Below are 14,519 nucleotides of genomic sequence, written 5' to 3' on the forward strand. Positions count from 1 at the left end.
ATGTCCCCTTGGTCCACTTATTAAAGTTCCTTCTGTTGCTGCTCCCTCAGACATCGCTCTCAAATAAACAGATGATATTTTAAATAAAATCTATAACATTAATATGCAACTAAACAGTACTGGGATTGCATTAATGCAGTTGTGTGCACTATGGTTGTTTCAACAATGTCTTTGAAATGGCACAGATTTGAGAACATTCTAAAAAAAAAAAAATTAAGATGTTTTTTAAAACATGAATGCCAGTGTTTAAAACAGTACATCACTGCATTTTTGCAAACGGTCATGAGAGATGAAACTCATATAAAAACATTCTGAAGATAGTTTAACACACACACACAAAACATGCATTTTTTCACATTACTTTGGTTTTGTCAGTGAAGGAATTTAATGTGTGTGTGTGTGTGTGTTAAACTTTGGTTTTCTTGATGGGTGGTTCAGTGAGTCGTGGACCTCCTCCGGAGGATGGTGTGAAGGGGATTCGGGTCGTCACTTTCTTCCCAATGGTCTCAATCTATGCAAACACACAGCATTAAACCATGTTAACCAGTGAAGTGTGTGAGCACACACCTGTGAACTGCACAAACAGCTTCTCACCTGAAAGCCCAGGTTCTGTAGCTGAGGGTGCAGAAGGTCCAGAACTCGTCGCCCATCAAAGATAAACGCTGGTTTCAACATCTTCTGATAGATTTTCTCGTAATTCAATTCCTACAATAAACACTATTTACATTACTTCACTATTCTTTTACACAAACTGTTGTTTTGGGAGTACAGTGTGGTACCACATTTACTATAATATATGAATATATGGAAATTATTCAGCACCAGGGCAGGACTTTCATGCCAGGGGCTCAGATTTATACCCCACTGCTATTTTTACTGGACCCAACACAAAAAATAAAATGTTACCTCTTAAAACTTAGATTTTAATTAACACTTTGACAAAAAAAAATATTATTATTTTATATATATATATATAATTATAAATATATAAAAATATATTAATTAATTTACATTTCTAAATAAATTTAGATATTAAATATTTATTTATAGTATTATATGCATGTAAATATCTAATTTTGTATTTATTTCTAAAACAATTATTTAAAATAAATGTTAAATTTCTACATGGAAAGAATAAATAAATTAACCAAACAAATTAATTATTTTCCATTTATAATTTTTAGAGTATCAAATAATTATTTAAAAATTATTATATAATTAAAATGTAATATATAATTAAAATGTAAATATAATGTTATAAATGTAAATTATTTATTTATATTTAAATCCTTTATTTATTGTTTGTACTAAAATGAGTGTTAAAAACCATTATTTTGCATTATACATATATATATTTTATGTTTAAACATCAATATGTAAATCAAACATTTGTTAATAATACAATACTAGCAAAATGTTCCAAACATTTTACCTGGAAATGAATGCATTATTTGCAATAATATGGCGCTGATAAAGTGACAGTCCTGCTTTGGTAAAGCAAATACTTGGTGCATGAATCAGACATTACACTATATGTCAGTGCATTTTGAATATGCACAGCGTTTGTGTCTTTTGTACCTTAAACATGTCCCACTCCGTGCAGATGACCAGAGCGTGTGCACTTTCACACGTCTCATACGGGTCAGATGACACTGTAACGAGATCAGACACTGCCGAGAGAGTCAGAGACATGATGAATTAGACACAAACGTTCACCTACATGAGATTCAGAATGAGGTTTATCTGCTCAGCACACACACACACACACACACTGCTCTCTCGGGGCTGTCTCCAGAGATGCTGGGTTGAGACAGGTCCTGGATTATCTGCTCCTTCAGCACTTTAGGGTCATAAATATGCAACTTAGCTCCTTCGTCCATCAGATACTTAGAGATGTAGATACTAGAGGACTCTCTGAAACACACACATACACAAACACACACACACAGGAGGGGCTTACAGCACAAGATTCCCGTTTACAGACAGATGATGATGCCACAGAATAAGGCTTGTTTTGAATTAATCCAGGGACACTAGTGCAGAACAATAGCTAAAAATGCATGCAATCTGTCAAATGCATAAAACATGACACACTTTTGACTTAAATGAACATGTGATAAAGCTGTCATAAATAAACAAAACGCCTTGTTCATGTATCCCCGCCTGCACCTGGTGTCTCCTGTGTCCTTCTTGAAGGAGAAACCTAGCAAGGCGATTTTCTTCCCTGTGACGGTGTTAAACAGGCAGTCAATGATCCGACAGGCAAATCTCTTTCTCTGATATTCGTTCATGTCAATCACCTGCAGAGTAAAAGATTAGACAAAAATAAACACGTTTAGATTTCAGCGTGTCTCTATGGGACAAGTTAGCTTAAACTGAATTTACACCTCTGATCAAATGATTCATGCTGTTGAAAGAAGGGTATTTTATTTGAGCACAAACACAATAAAAGCTGTAAAATTGTGATATATTATTATAATTTGAAAAAGCTGTTTTCTATGTCAATATCTGTGAAACTGGAATTTATTTCTGTGATGCACCGCTGGATTTTCAGCATCTTCAATGTCACATGGTCCTTCAGAAATCAGTCTAATATGACGATTTGCTGCTCAAGAAATATTTATTAATATCATTAATGTTGAAAACAGTATAGATTTTTTTTCAAGGATTCTTTGATGAATAAGAAGTTCAAGAAATACCTGTTTTTTTTACAATTTTATGCATCCACACCTAATAATGTTTTTTTTATTTTACGTAAAAACTTACATCATCTCATGTTCATCTCCACATACTCATATTCATTGCTTGCTGTGACATGATCGGTAAGCGTCTGATGACTTCACACGAAGCTAAATCTGACCGTATAATGACCCACACAAAGCCAACATCTTACTAAATAAATATTCAAACTGAAGTTGACCTGTTGCCAGTATGAAGCAACCTCTGGGAGATTCAGTGCCTCACACAGATACACCAAATTCAGCACATCCTTCTGAAAACAACTTCCTCCAAAACCTGATACAGACACATAGAGATTGAAGCAATTAATGCAAAACTGGCTTTCATTTATTTATTTGATCTAATCCCATTCTTTAAAAATCAGACTGACCCACGCTGGCTTTGAGGAACTTGCATCCGATGCGCTGATCCATGCCGATGGCTCTGGCCACTTCCTCCACATCAGCACCAGTGGATTCACACAGAGCAGAGATGGAGTTTATACTGCTGATGCGCTGAGCCAGGAATGCATTCGCTGCCTAAAACACAAACACAGTTCTTATACAGCGCAGAAAGATTTTTACATATACAAAACTACTTCAAATCTCGTTTACACACCAGCTTGGAGAGTTCAGAGGACCAGGTGTTGGTGGTGATTATACGTGATTTGGGAACCCAGTGCTCATAAACTGCACAGAGTGCACTGATGGCCCTTTGACCTTCTGGAGTCTCATCTCCACCAATCAGGACGCGATCTGGGTCCTTCAGGTCCTTCACTGCTGTACCCTCCGCAAGGAACTCTGGGTTAGAGAGAACCTGTGATCAAAGACGGGAAAATGTGATTTACTAACACAGAATAAACTGTGAAGTCGGTCAATTACAGAGGCAAGATTGTGTAGAATATCACTATAAAATCCAGATTGTGTTTACAAGTAGAAGGTGGCTGTGTAAAAATGTCAAACTAATGCAAAGCATATTTTCACAACATAAATTAGACAAAGAAGTTCCTTTAACTTTTAAATACCACCATTCTGTCCTCTTCACACACATATAGTGAACACACACACACATATAGTGAACACACACACACACACACACACACACACACATAGTGAACACACACACACATATAGTGAACACACACACACACACACACACACACGTATAGTGAACACACACACATATATAGTGAACACACACACACACATATAGTGAACACACACACACACACACACACACACACACATAGTGAACACACACACATATAGTGAACACACACACACACACACACATAGTGAACACACACACATATAGTGAACACACACACACACACACACACACACATATAGTGAACACACACACATATAGTGAACACACACACACACACACACACACATAGTGAACACACACACATATAGTGAACACACACACACACACACATATAGTGAACACACACACATATAGTGAACACACACACACACATAGTGAACACACACACATATAGTGAACACACACACATATAGTGAACACACACACACACACATATAGTGAACACACACATATAGTGAACACACACACACACACATAGTGAACACACACACATATAGTGAACACACACACACACACACACACACACACACACACACACACACACACATAGTGAACACACACACACACACATATAGTGAACACACACACACACACACACGTTTAGTGAACACACACACACACGTATAGTGAACACACACACACACGTATAGTGAACACACACACGTTACCATTCAAAGGTTTGGAATTGAAACGATTTTTTAATGTTTCTGAAAGAAGCCTCTTATGCTGATCAATGCTGCATTTATTTGATATTACTGTAAATACAGTAAAACTGAAATATTGCTTCTGTTTAAAATGACTATATTTTTATTTTTTTTGTGGAAGCTGCAATAGATTCTTTTTCAGGATTCTTTGATGAATAGAACATTTAAAATGACAGCACAGAAACTTCTATAACAATGTAAAAATCAGCTTTTTGCAGTACAGTCAAAAAAAGAAATGGTGTAAAGTTAAGCTGCTCACACAAACACACCTGTAAGTTGAGTTTGGGTTTGTTGTTTGCGTCAAATATCCTGCGGATGCTCTCAGCGGCACGGACCGGCACCGTGCTCTTCTCTGTAACGATTTTATACCCCTCTGACACCTCCACAATCCGCCGTGCACATGCCTCGATAAACTTCAAGTCAGCAGCACGACCTTTCCCCATACCATACGTCTTAGTCGGGGTGTTTACCTGAGCGAAAGAGAGAGATTAGGGTCAGTGAACAGACCTACGTGCAAAACCACATTCAAATAGTTTATTAAACTCACAGAAATGAAGACCAGATCTGCTTGTTTAATGGCAAAGTCGATATCTGTGGAGAAGAAGAGGTTTTTCCCACGACAAGACATCACCACCTCATTCAGACCCGGCTGAAGAAGAAGAAGAAGAAGAAGAAGAAGAGATGTTCATTAAAAATGTCTGATTAGACATATGTATATATTATATATATTACAATTTCCGCCAATCTGGACTAAGTTACATATGTTCTCAAAATAAAGTGCTCTGTGACTGGAAAGAGGTAGAATCTGAAGTGGCATTAGATGTATTTGGGTCAAAGACGTTGAAAGCAAAGGAATTTACAAGACGTGACTTTAGGTTCATAGAAAGCACATTAAATGTAAGTAAAGTGTCTACTTTTAAGGTTTCAAATAAGTTTTTGGAGGATAAAATGTAACAACTTGGTTGCAATAATGTTACATTGTCATTCAGTGTTACAATATTTATGTAAACATGTTTATTCTGATGTGTATATATTAAAGCATATGAAAGAATAAGGGATCATATTAAATTTTATGTGTTTTAAGTGAGTGAAAAAATGTTTTATTGACAAATGAGCAAAACCTACGACAGTGGAAAATTCACAAAAATACAACTAATTAGTATTTGGGGTAAAAGTAATTAGTCTTTTGATATGTCATAAATTGATTTTAGTTGTAAATAATGCCTGACGAGATTGTTACACTGAATGACATTTTAGCGGGTCTCTTCCGTAAATCAGGGGGAACATGTATGATATTTATTTTTCGCTAAGAAAAACAAGAACAAAATTGCAATTAAATGATAAAAAAAAACTTTTGAATATTTTTTGGGGAAAAAAACCATTGAAAGCAGTATTACACTTATTGTTTTTATGCTTAAACCCTTTTTCGCCTTTGACCCATTTACACAGGCTGTTTGATAAATTGCAAATGCATAAATAATGTTATAAGATTCATGTAAAGTGTTCATCATATGATTTGACAGTTTATTTAAACAAACATCAAAAATCTAAAAGGTGTCCATTACTGCAAGTAATTTTTTTCCAAATGCTGCATGTACAACAATGTCATATGTAACTTTAGAGATGGTCCCTAAATTAGTAAATATTGAACATCCAACATCAAACCTGATTCTGGTCGGTCAGTGCATGTCTATTTCTAAATGCACCTTTATCTTGGATTAAACCCTGTTATTCCTTTAACGCCATTACCTCATAGATGGGCAGGATCTCGGAGTTCCAGGCTCTGATCCGGGATTCATTAACATCCACCACTGTTACTGTGATCTCGGGACACATGCTTGCAATGACACTACATGTCGGACCTCCAACATACCCAGCGCCTATACAGCAAATCTTCTTAATCTGAAACATCTGAGCAGAGACACAGATGCAATCAAAGGGACAAGTTATTCACACAATAGCAATCAATTATTTACAATTTATTGATTCTCTCTAAACATTGCTTTTTATAAGATTACCACATATATTTGTTCGGAAATTATTCCAGTTCACAAAATGTTTAATGTTTATTTGAATTATCACTTTTATTTAAAGTATGTGATTCTAAGACTTTTGTAATTAAAATGCAAAAATTCACATTACCATCACCTTATTGTATGTAATGCAGGGATTCCCAAACTTTTTTTCTTTCCTCTAATATATTTCCTTGAAGTAACCCTGAGATTATAAAATAAATATTTTAATAATTATGCATCACATTTGCATGTTCTTGGTTCTCTGGTGTTGGTTAATGTTCACATGACATGCAGAAAACCATATAAAACATTTCATTTTTGTAGTAAGCATTTTATTTTAATGTTTTGTTTTAATTTAAACGATTTAATTATTAGCTTTTCTTTGAACTGGCGACCCCCCTGCAGTTCCTTTAAGAACCCCAGTTTGGGAAACCTTTATGATGTAATGTTTTTAATGCATTTCATGTTATTAATTACAACAAATATAATTCATTTATTTCTATTTCTGTTTTTATATCAATATGGTACACAGTTATCCTGTGATTAACGAGTTGGGTGAAAAGTAGTCTGATTATATTACCTAAAATGTGTAATTTATTACAATACTAACTACATTTTTTTTGTCATGCAGTTTGGAATCAATAACGAACTACAATTTGTAGTTTAATCTAAGTAATCTATCCATTTTTGCCAGTTTTTAAGTTTTACTGACCCCACCGGGGAGCTTCAAGTAGTGATGAGAAGTTCGAATCTTTTGCGCGCGCTCGGTTCTTTTGAACAGTTCATCCCAAAATCCAATTTAGCGATTCTTTTATATAAAATACTTTATAAATTAAGCGTTCTCCTTATAAACACGATTACAAAATAAATCCGAAAACTAAAATCTACTCTCAGGACTATGTTAAATAGTAAAGAAAAATAAACCGTTTTTAAACCAAGTATAAAATGAATGTAAATGTTGACATCGCCTCGTGAATGAATCACCTCAAAAGATCAAATAATTCAGTAAAAAAAAAAAAAAAAAAAAAAAAAAGGTTTAGCCATTATCGTACGTTACATGACTAATTAATAAGATGATAAACTTTTAAGATATATAAAGAAAACGCAAATGTGTTTGCAAAAAAAAGTTCATAACTGTTGCTGCTTTTAAAATAACGTTACATTTAAAATGTCAAAATTATTTATGTGATTCGTGGTGTTCTATCAAAACAGGAACATTAAAGCGTTTATAACTGACCTGTATTCAATTTACAGTCAATCTGCACAAAAACTTTTAAATTCTTTATTTTAAGTAGACTTACCTCGTCTATCGGAGGACTTCAGTTAAAACTCTCTTCTGTGCCTTGTTCCCAGTGTTGGGTGTAACGCGTTACAAAGTAACGCGTTACTGTAATAATATTACTTTTTTCAGTAACTAGTAGTGTAAGGCATTACTCGTCTGAAAATGGTAATATTATTACAGTTTTCCCAAGCTAGTTACTTGCGTTACATTTGCCAGTAGCACCTTCATCATACACAAGGCACACAACACAGAGAACAGAAGGGAAGGGAAGGAGGGCGTGAATGGAACAGTGATTGGTCTGGGTTTGGCACGAGGTATCATTTACCATCACTGATTGGTCGACAGCCGGCAGCAGACAGAGCGGCACGCTCAGACAGATGGGGAAAAATGGAAGCGTCAACAACGGCAAGCTCTTTTTCAGAGGAAGGTTCCCAGCAACAGAAAGCTAGTTTCGACGGGTGGAGATTCAGTAATTATTTTGTAGGAGTGTTCCGATCACGATCGGCCGCTCGTTAATGCGCATCTCAGTAAAGCCGGTTCTCTAAAGCGGTTTATTCCATCAGGTGCGTGAACCATATGTTCATACAACCGTGCCAATAAACGCTGAAAATGAACGTGGATTTGCGCATCTTCTCAGTTAATAACGGCTCTGTGTAGTAACAGCTGCTCTATGTGAAATCACGCACCTGATGGAATTAACCGCTGATTAGAGAACAGGTGTACTGACGAGCAGTAATATAAGTGAGTTGTGTAAACAGTGATTTATGTGACTTCAATTATTTCTTATTAAACTGAAATCGAAAAGTAAAAAGTATTTTTTGGAAAAACCACATCCTGGTGTTAGTCTTCATATGCTGCTGAATAGTGTTAACACGGATATAGAAAAATAAGGAGTGCAAGAGATTGATTCCTAATGTCAGTTTATTTTTAATTAATACTACAGTAGTTCTGTTCCCTTTACATCTTTAACTACCCGTTAATTTATCAATTGAATGGGTGACCTATCCTCATTAATAGAGCAAACATTTGCCCCCCCTGAGAGAATTGGCAGGAGCCGCCACTGATAAAGACCCTAAAGAACACTCCTCCTTTGTATGTTCTCCCTCCATCTGATGCATCTCAGGCAATCATAGAGTAATTAAGAAAAAAAGATGTAACTAGTAATATAACTAGTAATATAACTAGTTACTTTCTCCAGGGAGTAATAAAGTAAAGTAAGGCATTACTATTTTTGAGAGTAATATGTAATATGTAATATATTACTTTTTTGAGTAACTAGCCCCAACACTGCTTGTTCCCGAATGAATAAAACTATTATATCCTCGATATATAAACACACGCAGAAAACACACAGACCAATCAGCGACTGGAGGCCTCGGTGACGTCACATGTAAGGAACACATGAGTGGAGTTTGAAGCAGAAAGTTTGAGGTTGTTTTTGTACAGTCTATGGTTGAGACATACAGAGTCATGGAAGAGACTAACCACCACAACAACAGATATCTTACATTTAACAAGAGACAGACACGATGGGATGCTATTAATCATCAGATTTATTTGTAGAAACCAAAAGTGCATAGATGAAGCCCTTTCTCATAGAACAGTGTACATAGACAGAACTCACATATTAAGTCCAACCAATTAAGACATTCAAACCTTCTCAAAGCACTGAAGAGACAGCATCCTATCTTTGGAGCCAGAACGAAAGTGCTAGAGTTTAAGCTCATCCGAAACAGAATCTCACTCTTTGCAAATATTACCGAAATTGCAGAATGCCCAATTCAAAGCTTATTTTGAAAGCCACCGTTTCTGAAATTTGACAGCTATTCATACCATTTAAGTCATGTGGTTAATACAGCTACATAATGATTCCTGAGCAAGTGCAAGCAACTCCTAAGAACGGCATTTCACTGGCTGTACTAGTGATTCTTTTAGTGATTTAAAGAGTAAACAGTGTTCAGGGTGGAGAGGTCCGTTTTAGATGTTTTAGTCTATCCCAGACCATGACAGAGTCAAGTAAAAACTGGAAGACACCCATTTTTATTATTTCCTCTTGCTCAACATTTTGATTTAAAGGGATAGTTCACCTTCAGTTGAAAAAATAAACAAGAACTCTATGCAAGTCAATGGGTACCGGCAACTGAAGGTGACCTATCCCTTTAAGAAGTGGACTCGGTCAGCCTCAAATGTGTGAATCATTTCAATTACATCTGTGTTTAGAATGAGCCATGGCTCATTCAATGACATCATGTCTGTAAAGTCAAGAACATGATCCTCTACGCCTTCAAAAATAACTAAATCACAATTTAAATCCAGGCTGATCTAGACTAGGCTTTTATGTCATATTAACAACTTGCAAAATACCTAATAATGCTTCATAACAAACATATAGGAAGAAGTAAAAAAAAAAAATGAAGACAGATATATAAACCTGGAAAACATTGTTTCCTCAATTTTCTCTTTTGAAATGTAACACAAACTGTACATAAACCTTGCTATCCAAGAGTCTGTATAAATCCACCCCCATTATTGGACTAAAGAATCTGAGATTTGAAACACTGAAAGATGAAGGAAACTAACGAGTTTTATATTCGTCACAGTATCTGATCAGGTGGAAGCTGATGAAAGGATCCATGAGAAGAGCTCTAGTCTACAGGAGGAGCTGCTGGAGGATCTCTGCCGGGATTCTAGACCAGAGGAAAGAGTTCTATTCAATCAGTCTCTTTAAACACATGGTCAGTTTACTCTCATCACTGAACTGGACTTCTTGTGTCTTCCACGGAGTCCAATTCAGTGATTTACTATGTAAACCGATTCAGAGCCCAAATACACATTAGATATTTTGCTGATAATTAAAACCGATTAAAGATGTACACGGTTATTTCACTGTGGAGGTAGATTTTTTTTTTTTTTGTATGTTTCTTGCTCATCAAGGCTGCATCTATTTGACATAAATACAGCAAAATAAAAAATATTGTGAAATAATAAAATAACTGCTCATTATTATTGGTACTGAAATATTAATAAGGCTTATTATTATTATTATTAATGTTGAAAGTTATTTTTGCTGCTTAATATTTTTTTTGAAAAAAACCAAACAAACATATATATATATACACACACACATACATATACATATATATATATATATAATATTTTAGGATTGTTTGATGAATAGAAAATTCAAAAGAACAGTATGTATTTAAAATAGAAAGCTGTAGTAATATTATACACATAAATTTTGAACAATTTCATGCCTGCTTGCCGAATAAAAGTATTATTTGTTTAACTTATCACAAACTTAAATGGTAGTGTATCACCATTACAACAAAATATAAAGCAGCAAACACAGTTTTCAGCATTGATAATAATCAAAAATGTTTCTTGAGCTTTAAAATCAGCATATTATAATGATTTCTGAAGATCATGTGACACTGAAGACTGGAGGAATGATGCTGAAAATACAGCGGAGCATCACAAAAATAAATTACATTTTTAGATTATATACACAATAAGAAAAAAATATATATATATATTTTAAATTATATAAGAATATTTCACAGTATTTCTGTTTTTATTGTGCTTTAAATAAAATAAATGCAGCTTTGGTGAGCATAAATGTTTGTTTTTTTTTGACAATGTTTTGCAAGTGATAACTGACATGGTTCATTATGAAAGCTTGTCTGTCATGACTTACACCTCGGGGACCGGAGGGCTTGCTGCTGGCTGAAGGGCCCCTCATGCTGGCTGGCCGGATCAGAAAGAGCATGAGAGCTAGCACCAGCCATCCCATAATGATCATGGGTACAGTGATGTCCCCTTCCACTGAGGAGCTGGGGCCCGGCACTGCATGCACACAACACTCACACGTTAGAAAACAACACACAACATGTGCCATAACGCGATATTGCTCTTGTTTCGGAAAGACAAACTTACTGTCCTGAAGGCACTCAGTGTCTGTACAGTAGGACTGGGACTGTCTCAGCTTGCAAATGAATCACAAAGGGTATATTTCATCAAAAAGGCTGATCCAAAAACATACCATATGGACGTAATGACAACATTGTGTGTTGATGTGGGATTCTGCATTAAAGCAATTTTAGAACAAAAACTAAACTGATGCTTCTACATTACATTAATTGATTTTGAATTGAATTTGAAACAAATGTGTGTATCCCTCTGCAGAATGCCAATTTCATTCATTTGATAGATAGATAGATAGATAGATAGATAGATAGATAGATAGATAGATAGATAGATAGATAGATAGATAGATAGATAGATAGATAGATAGATAGATAGATAGATAGATAGATAATGATAAACAATATTGTACGAAAAAAAAGAAGAGAAATCCAAGGACATATTTCATACAGATCAGTATGTTTATATAAAATGTATAAGATTAATTTCTATTTTTAGATTACTTTTATTATTATTATAATTTTTTATGAATATAATAGAACTCACCAGGCTGATGAGTCTCCTCATGGCATGTTCATGAGAGCAGATGCACTCACAGGGGTCAAAACCTCCCTCTTCCATTCTTTCCTAAATAACACAGAGGATTCACACACATTCCAAAAACAGAGTCTAATAATAACACTTAATTATTTTAAACACACAGAGACTCAGAAGCGAATGGGTATGGTAAATTATGATGGCTTAACATGGCGTAGCAAGGATATCAGCATAACTCGCATTTGAAAATCCAAACTTCATCTAGTACTCATAAATGTTTTCTGGGAGTGAAAGTGTTTGTGGATTAAAATCTGTTTGGTGGACATAAAAGGGACATAAAATAAAATGTCCAAACACCAAATTGTTCATGCATTGCTTTTGATTTTCGTATTGGCCCATGTCAAAGGACTAATATCACAGGACAAAAAAAAAAAAGATAAATTATCCTTTATTTAAGTTTTAGTTTATATTACACAAATTGAAATAGCCACATGCAAATTACACTTGGTTTACAGTTAGATGTTAGCATTAGTGAAAATGGTGTATAGCTGTAATATTAATGTGAGATATTGTAACTGATGGGTGTTTGTCAGTGGTAAGGTAATGGGTTAAATCAACTTATGAATTGTGTGCATTGTGACTCAATTCCTAAATCGAAAATACTTCAGTAAAAATGGCTATTTCTAAATATATTTGTATGCCACAGCAACTAGGTCCACCACTATCAACACACTAATGCTTTTAAAATACTTTAGTTTCGTGCATTTTAAGCAGGACTAAATAGCTATAAAGTGTACACAAATGATTATTTTGCAAAAATAATACGAATTAATTAATAGACGTTTAATGCAAATAGATTATCAGTTTGGCAAGTTTTTTTTTTTTTGCTTCCTCTTACTCAACCGGATTCAAAAACAATGTCTGTCTACACACAAAAACTTATAAACCACAAAACATGTATATTAACTAATATGCAAGCAAAGACAAAGAATAAAAAGTAATGTTTTCCCATCGCGAGAGTTAGACTATAATTATTTGCGTCTTTAAAGAAAGATAGATGTTTATTTACTCATTAAAGCATTTAAATTATTTTAACAGAGACAGCATTTAAAACTAAAATAAGACGTTTACCCCAGTGCAAAACAAACGAGATTTGGATATAGATGTCTTACCGATGATTCGAAAACTCACTCGAAGAGATTTAAGTTAAACTCTTCGCTTTAAACCAGGAGCAGCGGAATGTGAATATTGCCCTCTGAGAGTCTCCAGATCCAGTGCAAACACTCCTTGTTTACACTGCTGCTTGGCTCTGGGCCCCGAGCTCCGGTTGATGTTCCGGCTGTGTTTTGATGAATATCAGGGAAGCAAATTTGGGAATGTTACTAAGGCGAAGGCTTGTCTCGTGAATATTAAGTAGCTTGCGCTGACGTCATTTTGTATCCGTCCCGCGGCGTCCAATCGCTCCGCCTAATTAATATCCAAGATGAAACATTTCAGCGAATCAGCAAGGCCGACCGGACGAAAGTATTATAATATGCATGAGGGAGGCGTTGACCATAGTAGGATTCGTACATCAGTGTTGCGGAATTAACTGATTAGAGCCACGTCGGTGCATGACGCGAAATGTGGTATATTTAGGGAAACACTGAAATGCCGTTACTTTTCTCACCGTTTGCACAGCGCATCATCTCTTCATTGGTTATTGTGCTGGCTGAGTGTAAATAATGCAATGTATCCTAACCCTCTGCCAGTGTGTTCGTGTGAATGACGTGTGTACTTATGTGTGCTCCTAATCTAAGATAAATAACAAAACGTGTCAGCTGCGTTAAGCAAATTCAAATAGAGATGAACAGTAATCTTGGAAAATATTTTGAACAAGGATATCCTGTAAAATAATAGACTTATTTAATAAAATGTGCTTTATTTTACATGGTGTTGGGCCATCATGTCATGGTAACCTACTGAAAAATAACAATCAAACAATGCATTTCTATGGAATTGCAAATGAAGGCTTTGTCAACATCAGAAATGGTGCTGCATGGAAATATAGAAAATTGTCTGAACTGAAAGTAATTAGTAAAGTTTTTGTGACGTGCTAATTGTAATTGGATTATAAATTAATGTCACCTTTGAATACTAATACAACTTTTTCATAAGCAGGTATGTTTAGGGATCATGTACTGGCAAAACTACTTGAAAGTAATTTTGTAGGAGGAATCTGCACTTCTG

The 14,519-nt window shown here is 35.1% G+C and overlaps 2 protein-coding genes across 2 annotated transcripts; both read right to left on the minus strand.

Annotated features, from left to right (window-relative positions):
• Positions 1 to 388: 388 nt before the first annotated feature.
• LOC113096134 (UDP-glucose 6-dehydrogenase-like) lies at positions 389 to 7,892 on the minus strand. Its single transcript, XM_026261859.1, has 12 exons — positions 7,849 to 7,892; positions 6,282 to 6,443; positions 5,080 to 5,181; positions 4,802 to 5,002; positions 3,337 to 3,534; positions 3,110 to 3,257; positions 2,921 to 3,015; positions 2,170 to 2,300; positions 1,769 to 1,914; positions 1,579 to 1,670; positions 595 to 705; positions 389 to 511 (listed from the first exon to the last, which is right to left on the minus strand). Exons 2-12 carry the CDS (start codon positions 6,441 to 6,443, stop codon positions 407 to 409), a joined length of 1,491 nt encoding a protein of 496 aa, XP_026117644.1. The 5' UTR covers positions 7,849 to 7,892; the 3' UTR covers positions 389 to 406.
• Positions 7,893 to 9,364: 1,472 nt separating this feature from the next.
• Positions 9,365 to 13,633, minus strand: LOC113108332 (small integral membrane protein 14-like). The gene is made up of 5 exons (XM_026271344.1): positions 13,463 to 13,633; positions 12,300 to 12,380; positions 11,766 to 11,814; positions 11,527 to 11,675; positions 9,365 to 10,516 (listed from the first exon to the last, which is right to left on the minus strand). Exons 2-5 carry the CDS (start codon positions 12,372 to 12,374, stop codon positions 10,475 to 10,477), a joined length of 315 nt encoding a protein of 104 aa, XP_026127129.1. The 5' UTR covers positions 12,375 to 12,380; positions 13,463 to 13,633; the 3' UTR covers positions 9,365 to 10,474.
• Positions 13,634 to 14,519: the final 886 nt, after the last annotated feature.

The sequence above is a fragment of the Carassius auratus genome, chromosome 1, assembly GCF_003368295.1.
Source record: "Carassius auratus strain Wakin chromosome 1, ASM336829v1, whole genome shotgun sequence".
Taxonomy (NCBI): Eukaryota; Metazoa; Chordata; class Actinopteri; order Cypriniformes; family Cyprinidae; genus Carassius; species Carassius auratus.

Bases quoted from the DNA above. Each gene is read 5' to 3' on its own strand.
- LOC113096134 (XM_026261859.1), bottom strand. From the start codon at position 6,443: ATGTTTCAGATTAAGAAGATTTGCTGTATAGGCGCTGGGTATGTTGGA. The intron at 5,182-6,281 runs GTAATGGCGTTA...CTTCTTCTTCAG, and splicing joins AGATCCTGCCCATCTATGAG to CCGGGTCTGAATGAGGTGGT. The intron at 706-1,578 runs GTACAAAAGACA...TGTTTATTGTAG, and splicing joins CGGAGTGGGACATGTTTAAG to GAATTGAATTACGAGAAAAT.
- LOC113108332 (XM_026271344.1), bottom strand. From the start codon at position 12,374: ATGGAAGAGGGAGGTTTTGACCCCTGTGAGTGCATCTGCTCTCATGAA. The intron at 11,815-12,299 runs GTGAGTTCTATT...TTCATTTGCAAG, and splicing joins TGAGGAGACTCATCAGCCTG to CTGAGACAGTCCCAGTCCTA. The intron at 11,676-11,765 runs GTAAGTTTGTCT...GTGTGCATGCAG, and splicing joins CACTGAGTGCCTTCAGGACA to TGCCGGGCCCCAGCTCCTCA.